The sequence below is a fragment of the Cyprinodon tularosa genome, unplaced genomic scaffold (genome assembly GCF_016077235.1).
Source record: "Cyprinodon tularosa strain WSP-4 unplaced genomic scaffold, ASM1607723v1 ctg332, whole genome shotgun sequence".
In the NCBI taxonomy this organism is placed as follows: Eukaryota; Metazoa; Chordata; class Actinopteri; order Cyprinodontiformes; family Cyprinodontidae; genus Cyprinodon; species Cyprinodon tularosa.
Window position 1 is genome coordinate 1832791 of NW_024039044.1, and position 20928 is coordinate 1853718.

Here is a 20928-nt window from a genome sequence, read left to right on the forward strand (position 1 = left end):
ATCAACCTTTAAATAACAGTTTAAGAAATGTTTCAAGTTCAGATTTGATTTCCCTTCGTTTTATTTGCTCTCGGAGAAGGAAACCTGCCAGTAACAGCAGCAAACAGACCTGCGTGAGACCCTGTCGAACATACTTATCAGGATTATTTTTCATCTTCCAAGGGCAATAAAAGCAGACGTTGCTGCCTGCTAGAGAATAATTTATCTGCTCCTACCTCACAGCTGGGAAACAGAGTGGATTCCCATTGAATAGTTACTTCATTTGCAATCGGATGGGGTTGGATGTTCGCTTAAATTTGAAAGTGTATTTTTCTGTCGTTCTAGAAATCAGATTAGGATTTTCAGCCTTTGACATTCCATCAAAAGAATCAAATTTCCTTTGCCGTCCCTGGAATTTTTTTTTTTTTTTAAGTTAACTTTGTTATAGCACCATGTCTATTCTTGTAAACTCATGGAGCCTGAGATCTGCATGTAGTTTTAAATGGAAATCAATTATTCAGCCTTTCTGTTTTGTAGGTGCAGTTTGTAGTACTGGTGTGGAAAATCCCATTGGATTACTCTACAGCCACTGCTAACTTCTGATTCTGTTATACCATTTTATTCTAACTTTATTGGCACATGAAATAAATAACAAAACAAATTTTATTTTAATATATTTTATTTTTTAGATATAGCACACATTGTGAGATATCCTTTTTCAATTATCACACGTTAAAATTAAGAAAACTAAAAGGCCTGACAATGTTTTATTTCTTAACATACTAGCCACAAGAAAACAGTACTGTTTCAAGAGGTTGAATTTCCTGAAAAGTAGCCTATCATAGGCAGTTTATTTTCCCAGGGTGGTTCCATCCTCAAAATGACAAAATCTGAAATGAGCGCACAGAAGCTTATTCACATGAGTAGGAGATAATCTGCAGGCACATAAAAAGCAAGCCTTGAGCACAGAGAAAGAGCATGCCCTCATGCGTGTCATACATTTGGGGGCTCATATTACTGAATCTGCTTGCATAGAACTTTTAAAATGTTCATGGAGAGTAATTTACATCCTTGTGGTGTAAATAAAACTGCCTATATGTGTATTTGTTAATAATTCAACCTTAGGGCAGAATTCTGACTTCATAAAGCTGAGCCATTTTAGCAGAACAGTATGCACCATGCCTGGCTCTACAGTACTTACTCCTGCCCTAGTGATGCTCTAACTGTTTTGATCACTCTTTGATTAGCTAAAGGTGTAAATATTAATAAATGCCAATGTTTGTATAATAATCTTTGGAGCACATTAAAACTAAACTAGGCACTAAAAACATGTTTTATTTGATTTTAACTGGGAATCTGTTAGATCTGAGAGGCAGAGGCATGGACAGAGTTTACACCCTAAAAATGAACCCAATCTATCAAATCAACTCTAACCTGACTTTGATATCAATACCTAATAAATGTTATTTTAATTTTAACTTCTTTGCTTTGTGCCTTTTCTTGGAGTATTTAATTATAATAATGTGTCTGCCCCAAAAGTTGGGCTTAAAAATAGCATTTTTTTTTACTTTACACTGTAAAAAAAGTCAGTAAATTTACGGTAAAAAAAGGTAAAAAACCAACAGTTTTTGACCGTCGAATCCAAAAACATTGCATTACCGTAGAAATTACATGGAACTACCGTAAGTCGAAACTGCAAAGAAAGTCAGTAAATTTACGGTAAGAAATGGTAAAAGACCAACAGTTTTTGACCGTCGTACCCAAAAACGTTGCATTACCGTAGAATTACATGGAACTACCGTAAGTCGAAACTGCAAAGAAAGTCAGTAAATTTACGGTAAGAAATGGTAAAAGACCAACAGTTTTTGACCGTCGTATCCAAAAACATTGCATTACCGTAGAAATTACATGGAACTACCGTAAGTCGAAACTGCAAAGAAAGTCAGTAAATTTACGGTAAGAAATGGTAAAAGACCAACAGGTTTTGACCGTCGTATCCAAAAACATCGCATTACCGTAGAAATTACATGGAACTACCGTAAGTCAATACACATATATATCATGAATTTTTGACAGTCATGAGCAATAAAAAAAAGGATTGTAAAAATAATAGAAATGGTAAAATCCATAGAAAAATTGTATTCTTTACCAGTAATTAATAATCAATGGTACTAATTTCCCAAATTACAAAGTTTGTTGAAGTTAATCAGCAAAATGTTGCATAGAACTACATTACAATAATTGATTTCTACAAATACATCTTAAAATATATTACTCTCTTCTATTGACTTGTAGTGCAGGGGTTCTCAAAATGTTCTGCTTATAAATCTATATATTGTATTTAGTAAATAGTTATAGGGTGACTCAATCATAAGCATTTTAAAACAATGCAACACAGTTGCTTAGCAGTTACTGACCAGAATATTCACAGCATTATACTGCCGTAGAAAATACATGGCATTATCATAACTGAATAAATATATATCCTAAATAATTGTGACAGTCACGAATGTAGAAAATACAGAAATATAGTGTAAAAATATAAGTAATTGTAAAGTTCTTAAAAAATTGTAATATTGCCAGCAGTTAATTACCCTAAACTTAACAGTAGCAATCAGCCAAAATTACAAATTTTGCTGATGTTTAGATCTACAATGTAAAAGCGTAAACAAGACTGCAAAAGAATTTTTTACAAAGAACAGAATGCTGGTGTGATATTCTGGTTTCTTTTTTAATAATGCCTTTAATACACCAAACTGAAATCTCAGCAGTAGACCAGGCATCGATCTGGCGATCCACCGATTGCAAAGCAAACTCCTACAGCCAACGCCACCATCACTTATGAGAGTATTTGATCATTAACATTAAGAGAACTGTATGTTAGCCCCTCTTGCTTGAATGAAGCTGAAGTTGGTTTCCAATTGCTGCTTCCAATTTGGGAAATGGCTAAAGGGCAATTCCACCTAATTTTTCACTACAATCAGCATCTTTAATTTACTCTAGCTAAAAAACTACAACACCTAGACTCTTCAAATCTGGACTAGATTATTCTCAACTAATATCAGAATATTTAAAACCAAGTGTGGGGTTTGTAAAACCTTTATCTGATTTGTGAAACTTCAATAAAGAACAATTCTAGTGTTATCCAAAATCATACAAGTTGTAAAGTCACCCATCATTGAATTTTCACAAATCCCACACTTGGTTTTAAATATTGTGCTATTAGTAGAGAATAGTCTAGAGCAGGGGTCCCCAAGCGGGGGTGGGGGGGGGGGGGGGGGTGTGCTGTTCTGTCTTTGAAACTGTCGACGGGGGGGGGAGGGGGTGGGGGGGGGGGGGGGGGGTTATTGCTGACTACGACACATTCGCGGTCGCTTTTAGATAGATTTTTACCCAGAATGGAAATGGAAAAAACCGTGAGTGAAACGGTGACTGGGACTGACTAGTATATATTTGAGGGAAAGTTAGTTTAACATCTGCTCAAGAGCCCCCTGGTGGTTGAAGAAAAATCCACAAACCAGAAAATACAATATATGACAAAAATACACTGAATGCTCTCTGGTATGAGGAGGCAGGCCGGATCAAGCATTGCCAGACCAAATGACACAGGCTGTAGTTTGGGGACCCCTTGTCTAGAGAGTTTTTCATTTTGTTATTGTGATAAATAGCAGGGTTTACAGTAAATGGAGACTGTTATTTGTCATGTAAACAAATAATTATCTAGTTTGCATTGCTGCTTGATCCTTCAGCATCAGCAGCAAGATTCTTTTAACTCTGTTCCTGTAGTGGTGTCCTGAACTCAACACAGTAAAGTCACTGTGCTAACTAAGGTTGCTAACTAGGGTGCTGAGAGCCCAGTAGGCCTGGTCCTTGTCAAGATGCTGCTACTGTCTTTGAAATCAAATTTCTGCTATTTTTGCACGTTCAGGAGGAGAAGGGCAACACATCACAGGTGAGTCCCTTTCACGGTTTTAACTGAAGTTAGCTAACTTTAACCAACTGACAAAGAAATGTGTAGTTTCTGAGCCATGCTGTTTATGTATATGCACTGCAGCTATATATTTTTACTATACAGAACATTTAATCTTCACAGATGCAACACTTCCATTAATGTTTCTGTAGGAACGGCTGCATAGATTATATTTCTGGTCTACTTTAGACTACATGTGCTTAAAGTTATTGTTAATGGCAGAAGCAACTTTTTCCAAGTTTGGTTCAATAATTAATTTGAATTACTTTGAGTGTGAAATGTTCATGCATGCAAGTTAAATCTCTGAAGAACATGTTAGCTTTTGTTTCAATACTTTGGTAATACTTAGAAGTATAAAGCTTGGCATCAGAGATATTATTTAATATTTTCCTTTGCCGTCTTGACTCTCACCCCCAAAATACTTGCACTAAAGTCACTGGGTCCATGACAGTTGAAGGATTTTAAAATAAGAGAATTTAAATATTAATATTTTACAGCTTTTCTCAGTTTGGGTGCATCTCTCATAACAGAATTGAAATTCCTAAAACTACCTGTTCAATCTTCAAATTACTGTGTCACTTCTGCACATCAAAAAATTAGTTTTGCAAGTTTTGCTTTTGTACATCATGTAGCTGGTTATGTACACTTCTATGCTTTTATAATTGTAATTTGCTTTTATCGTCTTGATCAAAATATGTTAACCCTCCTGTTGTCCGCGGGTCAAAATGACCCGCCACTGTGTTAACCCCCCCCCCCAAAATCCCCTAAATGTAATTTTTTTAACTTGAGATTTTAAGACTTTTCCTAGATTGGCCCAGACAATAGAAAAAGTTCAGTGTTGCTTTTAGTCTCATTTCCATGTAAGCTGTACAAAAAAAGGTACAAAGATGGTCTTCAGGTCAAAATGACCCGTGAGGCAAATGGAGTTGAAATCAAGGTCACAGAGTTATTTACAAACCATAAAATGTTACAAAGTTTTAGTTGTGTCTCAGATCAATCAGTAGCAGAAGTAAGCAGAGAGTGGAAGGCCAATTTTCCGAGCCACAATGCCACTCAAACTCTTTCACACCTACTCAAGACTGATGCGATTTGATGACCGTGAATCAAGACCAGCAAGATGTATGACAGACAAACTTGCAGCCATAAGAGAGGTATGGGACAAGTGGGTGGAGCGGTTACCCTACCTCTACAATCCAGAGCCTGATGTAACAGTGGATGAGCAACTGGTTCCATTTAGAGGTAATCTGTTTTCATATTTGTAATAAAAGTGATTTTCACTATTGATTTCTTTGACTGTTTTCTGTGACACTGATACTAATCACTGATGCTAATGTCTTTTGTCCAAAGGTTGTTGTCCTTTCCAGCAGTATATGCCCAGCAAGCCAGCAAAATATGGGATCAAGTCATGGGTGGCTTCCGAATCAAGCTATGCTTGGAAAATGCAAGTCTATACTGGGAAGTCAACCAGTGGATGCCCAGAGAAGAACCAGGGGTTGCGAGTTGTGCTTGATGTGACAGAGGGACTGAGGGTTCACAATGTGACATGTGACAATTTCTTCAACTCTTATGAACTCGGACAGCAGCTCCTGAAGAGGAAGATCACCATGGTTGGTACAGTTCGAAAGAACAAGCCTGAGCTCCCACCTGCACTGCTTGGGTCAAAGGAGAGAGAGGTCTTCTCCTCAAAGTTTGCCTTCACACCCACCACCACTCTAGTTTCCTACCTCCCAAAGAAAAACAAGAATGTAGTTCTTCTGAGCACACTGCACAAAGACGGCGACACTAGTGACCGTGAGGACAGGAAGCCAATCATTATCCTGGAATTCAACCGAAACAAAGGAGGTGTGGACAACCTAGATAAGGTGATTGGAGCATATAGCTGCAGAAGAATGACTGCCCGCTGGCCCCTGGTCATCTTCCACAACATCATTGATGTGTCCTCCTACAATGCCTTTGTGATTTGGATAGAGATCAACCCAACCTGGATGTCTCATAAGCACAACAAGAGGAGGGTGTTCCTGGAGCAGCTAGGAAAGGCACTTGTAACTCCACTCATTGAAAGAAGGAAGCATGTCCCCTGCACAGAAGCCTCAGCAGCAGTTGTGAAAGCTATTCAGAGTGCAGCAGCACCTGATCAACCTGAGGATCCATCTACCACAGCCACTTCCCCAGCTAAGCCAAGTAAGAGGAAGAGATGTCAGTTCTGCCCTCAGACTGTAAAACACATACTGTGTGCTGCAGGTGTAAGAAATATATCTGCAAAGACTGTGCACTTGCATACTGCCCTACATGTGCCAATTAGTTGAATGGGTTATGTTATTTTTCATATTTTTGTATTGTACATCCTCTTGTTCACTGGAGAAAAGTAAAAGAACATTAGTCACTGTGATGAATAAAAATGCATTCGAAACTCATTTTGCACATTTTTTTTCTTAAGCTATAGAAATTCAAGTGGAGAGGGAAAACTCAAGTATTCACACATTTTGTGGTGAGTGACAATATACAAGATAGAATTTGGTGTTTAAAATTCAATTAAGCTGCTTATATTGGGGGTTTAGTGAAGACGGGTCATTTTGACCCGGAGGATAAAGGGTGTATACAGAAAATGAGGACAACAGGACAACAACGTGTCTGTGTTGAATTCTCCACTTCCAAAATAGCATCAGTTCATTGTGTAAGTCTTAACATGCATAAGTCTTAAAGTTGTCATAATGTGAATCATATATTAATTAATTTATATTCTATTATTTTCTAAATCTGTCCTGAATTGGTAAATTGCTCCCAAGTGAGTCCTGAGTTTCTCTAACAGGTCAGTGTATGAACCATTAGCTCAACCAACGATCAACCAGTTTTCTGAAACAGATTGGAGGTGCATCTTGTGAACCATCAGTTGGCAACATTATGCTCTATATAGTCAGAACACAACACAATGTTACATGTCTGAGAACTGATGAACAAGTATCTGGACAGAGTGAACAGCCAGAGAGAAGAAGAGGAGTGAGGCTGAGGAGGAAATAGTTGGGAGGAAAGCAGAAGAAGAGTCAGAAGAGGCTGAGGACATCTGCCAGTTTCCATCAGTCCAACATCAGGACATGGCTGAGACCCACAACATGACGCTGATGGAGGTCCTCCCACCCTACTGTTCATTCCTTAACCCCACTGAGGAAAAAAGATCCTCAGTGGAGTTAAGGAACAAAGTGACTATGGAAATTAAAATGTAATGTAATTTCTACAGCACTGTACAGTTTTCCTTGAGGAGATTGTCCTGTGGCTCCTTTTCTACTTTTTTTGTTCTCTGCATTTCTGTCTTTTTCTTTCTGAATCACCAAGGCATGGTCCATGAATAAATTATAGCAAAAGCGTAAATCAGTGTTTCTCAATCCTGGTCTTCAGCGTCACCCTGTCCTGCAGGCTTAGGTATTTCCCTTCTGCCACACACCTGAATTGTATCTCTGGATGATTAACAAGCTTCTGCAGTACTTGATTGTCATCCAATCATTTGAATCAGCTGTTCTGGAGTAGAGGCACATCTAAAACATGCAGAGCAGGGGGTGGTGAGGAGCAGGGTTGAGAAACACTGGCGTAAATGATCCTTTTGTAGTCTCTTCTCATGACTAATCAATTTGACTGTCTTATCTGTACATAGAGAGACTATAACTTATTATTTTGAGTCACTGATATGTTAACAGACAGAATTTTAAGAGCTGAACTAAGGATTTTGAAAGCAAACAAATGCTATTTTTCCTGTTTCTACAAATTGTTTTGAGAAATGCGCTTACTGTTTTGTAAATGCCAACAATGACTTGAGAAATGCACCAAAAGTGACTGAGAAAAACTAACCTAGCATAAATTGTCTCAGCTGTATCAATTTGTTTGCCTGTATGAAAAGTGTTCACATTTACAGCTTTGTTTCTGCTAGCTTGCAGGAAATGTAACTTACATAAATGGTTGAAGACAACCTATTGGCCTTCATGAGACTCAGATAAATGGTGAGTATCTATTTCATAAATTGCCTAAAACAGTTATATTTGTTTTTATTTGTTTTTTGTTTGTGTATTTTGTCTGGTTGCAGACCAGAGGATCACACCTGTTGACAACAAACAAAGGTTTAACTACTGAATTTTCAGTCAGAAATGATCGCACCACCTGGTTGAAGTACCTGTGTCCATATGCAAGTCAACAAAGGTGAAACAAACATTTAAGCGAATAAGATGTTCATGTAGTGCATCTTTCTAACTTTTTCTTTTTGTTTTCCAGCAGAGAGGAAACACCCGATTGACAACATGCGAGTCTCAATTTCAACCTGTGACTGGGAAGACTACAACCATCCTGAGCAACGTCTGATCTCAGCGACTTGTGACTCTCAACCCAGAACAAGAATCCTTTTATCACCATTTTGTCTTCTACAATATGTTATCTCTTATGTGGACACATACTGTTTGTTCTGTTTCTGTTTTCCAGATCTCAGTAATACCGTGAGGAAACTGGACAGAAAATAGAATCAGTTCTTTTTTTAACTTGACTTTTTAAATAGAAATTGTTTCTTTAAGTGGATTACTCGTAATCTGTATTTTTGTTTAATTAGAAATTATTTTCTTTATAACTTTCTGTATAGAAATGCTTGACAAGTTACACTTCCTTGTGTGTTGTACTATAATTTGTATGGTAAAATTCTGGTAGGAACAGAGACCAGTAATTTACCATAAGTTTTTTTTGGGGGGGAGGGTTTACAATAAAATGTCAATATATCATCCAGTCTGGATGTGTTTTTCACTCATGGAGATATTATGCCTCAGTCAGCATGACCGTATTTACTACGGCAAAACCACATTTTATTTTTTTTTAAATATTTTAGGAAGTACGGTATTTTACCGTATTTTAAAAATACGGTAGAATCCTGCATTTACAAAATACGGTAAAAAACTGGCAGCTGTGGTTGCCAGAATTTTACCGTATATTAAAAATACGGTAAAATCCTGCATTTAGCAAATACGGTAAAAAACTGGCAGCTGTGGTTGCCAGAATTTTACCGTATATTAAAAATACGGTAAAATCCTGCATTTAGCAAATACGGTAAAAAACCGGCAGCTGTGGTTGCCAGAATTTTACCGTATTTTAAAAATACGGTAAAATCCTGCATTTAGCAAATACGGTAAAAAACTGGCAGCTGTGGTTGCCAGAATTTTACCGTATATTAAAAATACGGTAAAATCCTGCATTTAGCAAATACGGTAAAAAACTGGCAGCTGTGGTTGCCAGAATTTTACCGTATATTAAAAATACGGTAAAATCCTGCATTTAGCAAATACGGTAAAAAACTGGCAGCTGTGGTTGCCAGAATTTTACCGTATTTTAAAAATACGGTAAAATCCTGCATTTAGCAAATACGGTAAAAAACTGGCAGCTGTGGTTGCCAGAATTTTACCGTATTTTAAAAATACGGTAAAATCCTGCATTTAGCAAATACGGTAAAAAACTGGCAGCTGTGGTTGCCAGAATTTTACCGTATTTTAAAAATACGGTAAAATCCTGCATTTAGCAAATACGGTAAAAAACTGGCAGCTGTGGTTGCCAGAATTTTACCGTATATTAAAAATACGGTAAAATCCTGCATTTAGCAAATACGGTAAAAAACTGGCAGCTGTGGTTGCCAGAATTTTACCGTATTTTAGAAATACGGTAAAAAACTGGCAGCTTTGGTTGCCAGAATTTTACCGTATTTTAGAAATACGGTAAAAAACTGGCAGTTTTGGTTGCCAGAATTTTACCGTATAAAGACGGTAAACTTCTGGCAACTCAGCTGCCAGTTTTTTACCGTAAAATGAGGCCGTTTTTTTTTTACAGTGTAGGGCATCGATCAGTTCTAGAACCCAGACTGGTATTGCACAGGACAACTGTCCTCCTCCACAGAAACATCATATCTTTTATTCCATCGGTGGAGAGAAATCCCCCATCTCGTATGACGGTTTTATTATTCTGTCTGGTCAGAACACATTGTAGGATCTGCAGATCCAAGCAGTAGGAAAAACAGCTGTGGAAGCTATGAGTTATTTTCAAAAAACTGTTGTCACTGTGACCCCTCTTCCTGTTATCCTAGTTTACGTTCAGCCCCCACCAACTACATTAAAGGTATAGTGGAGGATGTTTTTTTTTCAGGTGGATCATCAAAATAAGTGGTCCTCCTAATTGTTAATCATTCTGGTAAAATGTTTGGCCGTCCTACGTGCTCGTCCCCCTTTTTTTACTTACCGGTGGTGAGTCTATCATAGCAGATAAATTGCAAACCTTATTTTTGAATGTAAACTCGTATGAGCGATGCAAACGGCACCTTTTAAACAGAGCATGCACAAGGAGAAATGGGCTTGTGGATGCTCTCACACGCGTTTAATAAACGTTCCCTCTTGAGAGCAGGTACCACCGCTAACCTATGGCAGACTGAAAGATACATCAGGACTGCTGGGCCCTCTGACCACCATCTAAAGGAGATAATATGCAGTAAAATCGTTATGTCGAGAATCATTCTGGCTGCTGAAGGGTGTTCTGAAGGAAGTTATGAAAACTGTTATAAAACAAGATCTGGGAACTTGAAAAAGAAAATGACAAGAATCTTCATCAGCAAAATGACAAGACTTTACCAAGGCTGCTGTGATGCAGACTTTAGATTTAACTTAGACTTTTCTCTGAGACTCAAGCATTTGTACCATTTTTATCAAATTTAAAGAACATGTAATAGAGCCCAGTATGATAAGGGTTATTATCTCATGATGTTGCTGGATTATTGTGAGATTTTAATGGCTCCTAACAACTTTTTTTCTGCATTAAAAAGCTTTAAATCAATACACAAAATAAACAAAAACATACCTCCAACACTCTGTCTTTGCTAAGCCAGCCACAGCTAACAAAGACATTTCTGACTAGGCGAATATAAAATAAAAAATAACTTGCATTTTCCTTCTGAAGTTTACATGTTATTTAATGACCTGCAACACTTTGTCTCATTCATTATTTTATAATACAAACACCATATTATTTTTAATTGAGTACAAAGGTTTTGAATGTGGGTTCAGAGAAAAGTTCCTAATCATTAAAACACCTCCAGCTCAGAGGAAGGAAAAGAAAACCCTTCAAACATCAGAGGAGTAGACAACATGGGACTAGGATTAAAAGTCTTCATAATGATAATAATAATAACAATATTTAATAGTGCCTTTCTAGACACTCAAGGTAACTTTACAAACAATCAAAATACAAATACAGGGAACAAAAAAGTTTAAACAAATAGTTATGGAGAGATGAACATATTCATCCATTATTAATAAATACCTACCTATATTACTTATACGGTAAATATTACATTTAATAATTATAAGAAAAATATTTGTAAGATTTTTTTTTATATTAAGATACTTTATTCATTGAAAATATAACCCATAAAAATAATGTATCAAAAAGGTTTTTAAATGTTCATGTAATACCTCAGAAGTAAGGGAAAACATCCTCCCCTGCAGCAATGCAAAGGTTGATCTGGATGTTCTGGATTTAATAAGAACATGTTTTTTTTTAAGTCATTAAACACTGGGACTTGTAAAAATAACCAGTGAACATCTCCATGTAAAACACAATAAATGGAGTCTTGTAATTTTTTATTTTTTCATCTTTAGTATAAGCTGAAGTGAAACATTAACGGATTACCCACGAGAGCAGAAGGTTTAGGTCTGCCATGAAAGTAATTTGAAATGATTAGAAAGAATAAGCAGTTAAATAATCAATAAATAAAAGATGTTTAAAATGTGTAGGAGGAGGAGGTTGTGTGTAAGCAGCAGGTATTAGAGACAGAAGAAGCAGTGTTGGAACAAAGCGTTTTTCTCTTCCTAAATGTTACTTTAAAAAGACAGTTTCTTGGTGTTTCACTTCAGGATGTAAGAAGGAAAGATAAAAAGAACAACAATTGATGGATGAAGGTCGACGTCGGAGGAGAAAGGTGAGCTGATAATGATGATAAACCATCAGGACTGAGATAGCCTTCGATTCTTTACTGCTGGTGACCACCCCAGCAGGTCCCTATGCGCAGCTCACCAGCTGCTGAGTAAAACACTCCTGCATTTTCCTCATTTCTTTTTGTCTTCCTTTATTTTCCCCCTGGTGCATCACAGACTAATGCTTGGTTCAGATAGCCTGGGGTCAACAGGTGAGCTCCTGATTAGAGCTCACCTGTTATAAAGGAAGATGCTATCATCATTCCCAACATGTCCTCACTGACACCTAAAGGTGGAACATCCCCATCAATGCGGCACCGAGGAGCCTGCGGTTCTGAAAGAGTTTACAAGCAGAACTCTGCTGTGAATGATCAAACAATGATGACGAAAAGTTGCCCCCATGCTGATAAGAATTTCATGTTTACACACTCTTACTATTAGTCATCCATTTTAAGGTGGATGAACATGGCATGTAGATAAAGCTGAACGTGTTTAGATTGAGGCTCTGAATCCCAGCAGGGGAACATCCCGGCGCATTCAGATGAGTTCTGCTGGATAACAGCTGAGGCTGCTGTTGTTTCCCACACTCTAAACCTCTCCCCCTGCTCTTGTGCAGTGAAGTGAGAGGTGTGCGAGGTAAAGGTATCGACAAGCTTTCCAAGTAGAGGAGGGATTCAAACAGACTGATGGTGAGGAAATGACACTGTGAGGGTTAGGCTGGCTCACTTACAGACTAACTGTACCGCTCCACGCTCCCTGGGGATGGTGGATTTGCAAGCCATTGGAACCTTTCTGCTCGAATAACGTGTAATGCTGAAAGTTTCAAAGTTAAATTGCTTTCATAGTGGTGTCAGAAAGAGCCAGGATTACATAAGAGGGAAGTAATGAAACTCTAGATGTTTTGGATGAGTCATCGGGTCAGTTCTCTGTTGCTCTCTGCTCCTCAGGAGGCATGGGCTGTTTGATGCGTGGGCATCAGGAATGAACTGCTGGTTGTTTGATCCAACACAATTCACGTCTTCCTTAGCTCTCACCGCTATTTAGATCTGAAATACCTCAAAATCTGTAGATCCTTCTTTTAAGGTCTGGATTTTTTACTTAAAACGCAGTAAAATATCCAGACAAAGTTTGTTTGTATAGTTTTATTTAATAAATGATTTCTGCTTTAGATCTCATTTACTCTTTTAGCCATTTGAAATATTTAATTAACAGGAAAACATTATTTAATTCTGATGGGTAATACTTTAACTGAGCATACAAATTATTTGCAAGCTAATTGAGACATTTATTTTGCTGTTGGTTATAATTGTGTAACATACCTGCTTTCCTCAAATGTCTCCAACACTGCTGTGTTTTTCCATCACCTGTTCCTCCATTTATTCCTACTTGTCAGCTGCATGAAGAAATTCTGAGCTTCTTTCTGTGGAAACTAAATGAAACATGTTGCAGCCGTAAAAATATTCGTCCCAATCTAATTGCATAGTAAACCTTGCTGTTTGAGCACTATTAAAAAGGTCGATATTCCGCATAGTTCCATGAATATTAATGAAAACTTATTCAGATTGAAGCTAATTGACTCTTTAACGTGCTGTCCATGATTTTTAATTTAATTTGAATTTGCTGTCTTTTTATCTCTAAAGAGCATAAAATATTAAATTCATCAGTAACTGCTTGGTACATGGGCTTTTTTCCAGTTTTCTAAAGGAACAAGGAGGAAGTAATCTCTGTTTGCATATCAGCTATAGAAGTTCAAACCAAATCATCCTACTGATTCACTCTATAACTTCTTACTGTCCAAATGTAGCAAATTATTCTCTATTGAATTTTATCTACATAATCTTTTATTTAAAGTGTTATAAAACACCATTCATAACCTTACTTTAACATGTAAGTATAGAAATGATCAAAAAGGTTTTCTGCTGTTTTAGCCTATCCGTCTTTTATGCCATTAACTGCCTTATCCTTGCTTCCACACAGTGGCAACAGCAGCACAGCCGTGAAAGGACTGTTTTCCTCCAGCCACCCCTCACTTGGCTGCTCCTCCTTTACCGCGTTTCTGTGTGTTTACAGATTCAGCCTTGTTTTACAGGCCCAGCAGGTGTGGCCAGAGTTCAGCGGTTTGAGCCAGAAACCAGATGGTTTCATGACTCAGGTGCTCCATGCCTGGATAGCCTGCCAGCTGCAAGTGTCTTAGGCCCAACCTGATTGATTCCCCCCCCTTTCCCCTCCAGCTCTCTGGCTTCATCCTGGCCTGTGGAAGAAGCTAGCTTTGGATGGGTCAGCAAGAGCACAGCATGAGGCGTGTGCGCTGACATTTTACCCTGATGAAGACGGAGGCAATGTGAGAAAGAAGAGACAATGGTGGCAGCATAAAATGTCACAGTAGCGGAATACATATCCAGATAGATTTCCAGAAAACTTTCCAACACAAAACCAGAAATCCAAGGACATTGCATGAGATGATCCTATAGACAAATACTCATATGAAGCGGCAATACTTATGCAGTCAGGCTGCTGGGCTGGATCATGGCAAGATATGTTCATGTATAAATGCTTACTGTATATGATGGAAGCACGTTGGCTGAAGCATGAATAACCTGTAGCACCTAAAAGTCCAGTGCAATAAAGTCCAAAGAGTGGGGGTCAGTTTCATGAAGCAGGTTAACTGAAAACTAAGTTTTTAAAACCTGAAATACGGGAAAAGAGAGTTTCCACAACCTCTTTTTCTATCATCGTAGTAACATTCTCCACAGAGCTAATCTAGTCGGGGGCAGGTTTTGTTCGGCAGATTTAGAGTGTCCTACGTCTCCGCTCTTCTAGCAGCCAATAACGTTGTTTTATTTCCTTATTTAGTCAGATTTCTGTTGCAGTTGTGTGCGTTAAAAAGAAGTCCTTCATTAGGTCTGTTAGACACATTAGCTTTTAAAAACAAACGTTGGATGTCTGTCTTTTAAAGAATGATCGGCACTTTTTCACAGAGAATTAAATATTTATAGGGAGAGGATTCTACAACTCAGTTGACAGGGCATGAGATTTATTTGTTGTTACTTCTCTTGAGTTAATCATGGCTCAATGTCTTTCTTTTGATTTTTACGGACATTTATTGCCGACATGTCTCTACATTTCTTAGAAAACAGCCCTCAATGCCATCAGAGCTAAGTAGGCAAACAAAAACCCAAATTAGCTCCAAAAAAATATAAAGGTTTACACAAATAAAGAAAAGTAAAACAATAACATTGTACCTCTTTGGCCGTATAACTCCAGCAACAATCTTCTCCTTAGGCATCTTCCTCTCCTTTGCAGCTGTAGCTCTGGTTCTCTATCTTTTAAACATATTTTCCCCCTTTTTTTATTTCTTCATTACAACCTCTAGTTCCAGTGGGGTGAAATAGGGGCTTCCTGTTGCCATGTTGACTCGTTGAATCGGGGCTGGACTAATAATGGCTTTTCATACTTGTTACGCACATGCTCAACTCTGAATGGAACTATTTGTTGATGGAAATCATTCATAGCAAGCTTTGTGAAATCCGAAAGTTTGAATATATCAATTTAGAGCTCCGGATTTGAATCTGAGTTTGTTAAACCTGCTCCTTGACACAGACCCTTGATGGCTCAGTGACCTTAATTATTTTGTTTATTTTTCATCAATACCTGCCATTGTGATGATTTTTATTTTATTTTCAGTTTTGACTCTTGTCATTGACTCTTCTCATTCTGATGCACAAATCATAGAATAGAATAAAATAGAATAGAATAGAAAATCTCTTTATTGTCCCACAATGGGGAAATTCTGGTGTTTCAATTGGTCAGATAAAGGGAATCATGTTCACATGTTACATGCATAAAAACACAGCTCTTTTAGTAAAAAAAATAAATAAAATAAAATCAATAAATCAATAATAGCATAAACATTGTTTTACCTCTAAAGGTGATTTTGGAGAGTTACTAGCTGAGAAAATATAGTGACTTATTCATGCCCTTTAACCTTTTCAAATTTTGTCACAAGACAATTATTAACCTTGTTTGTACTTTGTTGGGCTTTCTTTTGGGGCAACAAGAGAATTGTGCACTTTATAACTTCTAAATGCACTTTGTAAAATCGGGACACCGATCATCAGTTGACAGGTGGAGGTCAGCATCTTGAGCCAGTGGAAGATCACTCAGTTGATACATATTTGCTGGAATAACAGCTATGTCAGTGTAATGAAGTCAATTTTGTTCTGTTTTTCCATCTAACTATCTTTATTTACATTAACACAACCCTGATGCATATGATCTCACCCTACCTCTTAGGTACACTGCAGTACCTCTTCATCTCTAAACGTCTTTAGCAAACACCAGGAACAGTGTCCATCTCCATCTCTCTCAAACAATGTACTGTGGATTCTTGAGGCACTATTGATTTCCACCAGAGGTGACATTTACTGTGTGCACTCCCAAGTCATTGCCTTAATCAGCTTGTTGGTTCTTCACACTTGAACTGAGTCTGATGTCAAACTCTCTAGTGATGAGCTGACCTGTTGTTGCTCCTTTTACATGATTACTGCAACCAGCAGCCACCCAGCCATCCTCGCTTTTCTCTTTATTTGTCAGGCCTAATTTGTGTACTGTCAGATTTTTACCTTATTTATTTATTCATTACATTAATTTAAAGTTCATAGTTTCACCTGTTCCACTGACATTTGGAGAAAGATGTTGAGTTTCTGTCGCTTACATGGTTCATGTTCTGCCTGACCTACTGTGGTTGGGTGCTCCTGAACTGGACAAACTGTCGAGGCGAGCCGGCTCTGTGATTGGCAAGAAGCTGGTCCCTCTGGGGATGGTGGTAGAGACAAGGGCACTTAACAAACTGCTGGGTAATATGATCAATGCCGGCCACCCTCTGCACACTGTCTTCACCACTCAGAGGAGCCTGATCAGTGGGAGATTGCTCCTTCTCAAATGCAGGACCAACAGACTGCAGAACTCCTTTTTTCCCAAGCCATCAAGCTGTACAACTCCTCACTTGGGCAAGGGGGAGATGATAAGAAGAGGGACAAGGGTCACAACCCCACTTCTTTGACATCTCATGCAAAACATTACCTATTGTCACTCGTGTGCAATATTTGTCTCTCTCACTGTGCAATAACACATGCCAACTACTGTGTAGCCTGCGTAATTCTTGACTTATTTACAAGGTCAGTAAAGTTCTGCAGTGCAAGTGCAATAACCCAAGTGAACCACTTTGTAGTCTTTCCGTAGCTTTTTACTTTGCAGATATTCTTATATTTAAGGGAAAAATTTTCCAGGATATTACTACTTTTTTTCTTTTTTTATGTTTTTTTTGTTATATATACACTCTTTTTATATTGTCTGTCGTATTTTTATCTTTACCGCCATCTTGGTTTAACTCTTTGTACTCTATATAAGCTTTCCCTAAAGAGCAATCCCAAGGAATAGATAAATAAAGTTGAGTATAAGTCTAAGTCTAAACAAAAATAAACACAAACATAAATTCTGCAACCACATAGGGGTAAAACAAAACATGATATTCAGCGTTAAAAAGATTAGGGATACTTTTGTGAAAGCTCAGAAACAACACTTTTTATCCCCCAAAAAGTAAAATTTGTTTTAATTGAAAATTGTTTCAGATTTTCCCATACAGGCATGACTAGTCCATTAAACTTTCTTATCCTGGACTAATTTCACAGTGGATTTTGCTTTAATAAATAAAGAATAATTTCTGAATTACATTTGATTAAAAATAGTCTAGTTTTATGTATTAAAATAGTTAACATACTCACCAGACACAATATTAGGTACAAATTTCCAGTTGATTTTTTTTTTTAACTGAGTCAGCCCATCAGATTAATTTTATATTTCTTTAAAGAACAAGAAATATACAGCAAAACCACTCTCTACATTGATCTTTGGAGATTAAATATACAAACACATGACATTTAGTCATTCAGAACATGATTTGATTGTATCAAGACACTTTGAAAATGTCTTGTGTTCTAGTCGATGTGCTTCTATAGTGTGGTTGAATTTTTTTTCTGGGTTGGAAACTAAAGATGTAAAGAGGAGTCTCTTAGCTCCAGGGTGCTTTAGGGAAGTTTTGAAGCCAGACAGGTGCATAATGAGTGTCAACCTGCCATCAAAAGGAGTCAAAAGAACATTCACACATTCTCTGGTGGAGCTTTAAGAGCAGTGGAGCTAACTGCTGCATGTTGAGGTCACCATGACTAAAATAAAGTGTTCAGACTGATGGATAAAACCAGCTTGTGACTATAAATGAAAAGCACATCATGTGTTACTGATAAACAAAGTCTCAACTGATCTCTGTGAGAATGTGGGTCTCAGTTTTTCTGTTCTTCATTTATAGGCCTTTATAGGCCACATACAAGCAATCTCACTGTGGCCATAACTATTCATACCCCTGACAGATTTAGTGGCATACTTCTTCTGACTGAGGTAATATTTCATTTTATGGTTGCCACCCTAGCTGAATTATTATTTATTAATTTTTTTTTTTACATTATTTTGTTTTATAATAAATTACATATATACTCATGTAGTGCTTTTTCAAGTCAGGAGACTTGACCAGTGTGCTGGACACTAGATTCAGTCATTCAATCATTCATTCATTCACACACACACACACCAACACACACACACACACACCCACACACACAAAGATGGTTGCTACATTGTATCCACATCTGCCATGGGGCTCATTAACAGAGACAAGGCTTCCTCTAACCACCATCACTTAGCAATACGGGTGAAATGTCTTGTCCAAGGATACAATGACGGAGAAAGCTGGAGTTGGGGTTTGAACCAACTGGGTTTGAACTTTTGCATCATTCAGCAGTCTCACCCCTCCCACAAGTAAAGCTCACCTCAAATGATCTACTTTTTAACTAAAAACTGTACAAATTCACATCTTATAATGTTGTCTACACGTCCCAGGCATGTTTTGAACATTTACTGCATCTTGTAATCCTGCTTTTGTTCCTAAAACTGTCTGTTTGGTACCCTCCTTCAGATTAAGAAATGTACTGCATCTGACATACGGCTGTTATTTTACCGTCATAGTGAGATCACCTAGAAAAACTGAGATAAGTAGACTCTTTCAATGTGCAATATAAAAGCAGCTCCATCTACATTATCCCTCAGTAGCAAGTTGGAGCAGTCTAAATGTCGACCCATTTTTGTATAACCTATTAAACGGTAACACCAAGTAAACACTCAGACCTGTGTGCATTCTATGGTTGGATTCCTTGGGATGAAATTAGGGAAGCCTGGCTCTCCATAGCCAGTGGCTTAAATGGGTATAGTTCAGGCCCACTCGCCTTCTCTGCAGAACTTTTCTCTGTTTTTCACCATTTCATTTGTCATTGGAATATGAATAAGAAAAATCTTCACCCTTATACAACTGCTCCATCATAAACTATCATAGCTGTGAGCTCTCTTCATGTTTGTGGCGCTATCATACCATCATGCAAACACAGCCCAGACCATGTTTCATGGTCCATCTCGCACACATAGATTTTTCTGTTCTTAGTTTTGAGTGAAAGTAATGCTTTGAAACAGGGAGAATATGTCCATTAAACTGAATCTTGTTTTCAGATGATGATGAACTTGAGTCTGTTTGCTAGTATTCAGATGATTCTCTAATATTTTCCAATTTGTTGTCCATCCTTACTATTTGGATGAGAAAATTGCCAAATAAGTCCGCAGTAATAGACCTTGTTCCAAACACAAACAATGCTGCCATTAACATTGTGTTACCTAAGTGCTTTTACCCGCTGTTAGTCACTGAGATTCGATGGCAATATTTACCTCCTAATGGATACTAAAGTGGACGCTAATGCCACTGTTTCCTGTGTGAAGTCTCGAGTCTTTTTGTCTTTTCTGTGCTGAACGTTTCCTATGAAACGTTGTTCCCTGGCAGGCCTTGGGATGTTATGTTTATAGAAACCCAAATGTACTGTCCCGCCTTGTCAGGAAGCCTTTGATGGAAGTGAATTAACATTGTGACACGTGTAGGGACAGCACATATCCCCTGAGTGCCGTGGTTGCTTTCCTCCGACATTATATATAATGACCTCCATGTCTGAGTGCCTGCCAGAGTTAGTTCATCATGCAGACAGACCTCTAAAGAGACTCCACAAACTGCCGTTGGAAAGCCTGCTAACATAAATGATGTATAGTTCAATAAATACTTTACACTGTCACATTTTTTTCTTTGAAATTTATTCATAGTTCATTTACTAACTTTTTCTTGTTTAGTTTTTTTTTTAGAAATTTTCCTGTTAGAGATTTCTTCATAATATTATTTTTTCAATCATGTTTTTCCCTTTTAGACTGTGTTTCACACTTGTTCAGCTAAGTCAAAGCAGTTAGTGAGGTATACCTTGATCTTTAAGATACCTTTAAGACATGTTCTACTCTATAGATAGAAGTTCTACCCTTTTTTCCTTTAAATAATATCTAAACAACTTTAAGTGTACATCTGTTATAAAGCGTTCTGCAATTTTCATGTTCCTTTCTCAATCATTTTTTAATATTTAGAGTCCTTCAGGAACCCAAAGACATGTGGTCGAGGATAAAACATCTCCTCCCCCTGCATTCTCAGGTGTACCCCAGGTCTTATATACTATAACATCAGCTGAGATTGGCTGCTGCTCTCTCTATAGAGTAATTAGGAGTAAACATTATGAAAGCTATGGAGGGGGCTGTGTCAGGTCAACTTTTTCCCAGTAGAAAACAGCAATAAACCTTAATGAAATACTTAAGTAAATGATCTGAGGCATGCTGAATTACTGGGCAGCAACTTGCAGTTGTTTTATATAAAGGTGGTTATATTCGGTACAAGTTTTTGCCTTTTTTGAGCTGATTCTCCAGTTTTGTGAGAAACTCATATCAGGTCCACTTTCAGCCTCACCGTGCGTCATGCATTGGGTAGTATACCAGGGGGTAACGAGAGGTAAACTCTCCATAAGGAATCTTAAGGTCGGG

At 37.7% G+C, this 20928-nt stretch overlaps 2 protein-coding genes across 6 annotated transcripts in view; both read left to right on the forward strand.

Annotated features, from left to right (window-relative positions):
* Positions 1-20928, forward strand: part of cdh13 (cadherin 13, H-cadherin (heart)) — a 496790-nt gene that overhangs the window by 107453 nt on the left and 368409 nt on the right. The window lies entirely within an intron of this gene.
* LOC119789153 (piggyBac transposable element-derived protein 3-like) lies at positions 3331-8807 on the forward strand. Of its 5 annotated transcripts, none has more exons than XM_038293945.1 (5): positions 4463-5188; positions 5297-6437; positions 7869-7938; positions 8077-8134; positions 8207-8800. In XM_038293945.1, the coding sequence occupies exons 1-2, from the start codon at positions 4996-4998 to the stop codon at positions 6253-6255; spliced, it is 1152 nt and encodes a 383-aa protein (XP_038149873.1). In that variant the 5' UTR covers positions 4463-4995; the 3' UTR covers positions 6256-6437; positions 7869-7938; positions 8077-8134; positions 8207-8800. The 5 variants fall into 5 exon arrangements, 4 of the variants coding, with proteins under 4 accessions (XP_038149873.1, XP_038149870.1, XP_038149872.1 ...); XM_038293942.1 differs by having other exon boundaries at positions 8022-8134; positions 8207-8799; XR_005281549.1 differs by lacking the exons at positions 4463-5188; positions 5297-6437 and adding an exon at positions 3331-3931 and having other exon boundaries at positions 8022-8134; positions 8207-8807.

Coding starts and splice junctions, on each gene's coding strand:
- LOC119789153 (XM_038293945.1), top strand. CDS start 4,996: ATGCCACTCAAACTCTTTCACACCTACTCAAGACTGATGCGATTTGAT. Junction 5,189..5,296: donor GCAACTGGTTCCATTTAGAG/GTAATCTGTTTT, acceptor TTTTGTCCAAAG/GTTGTTGTCCTTTCCAGCAG.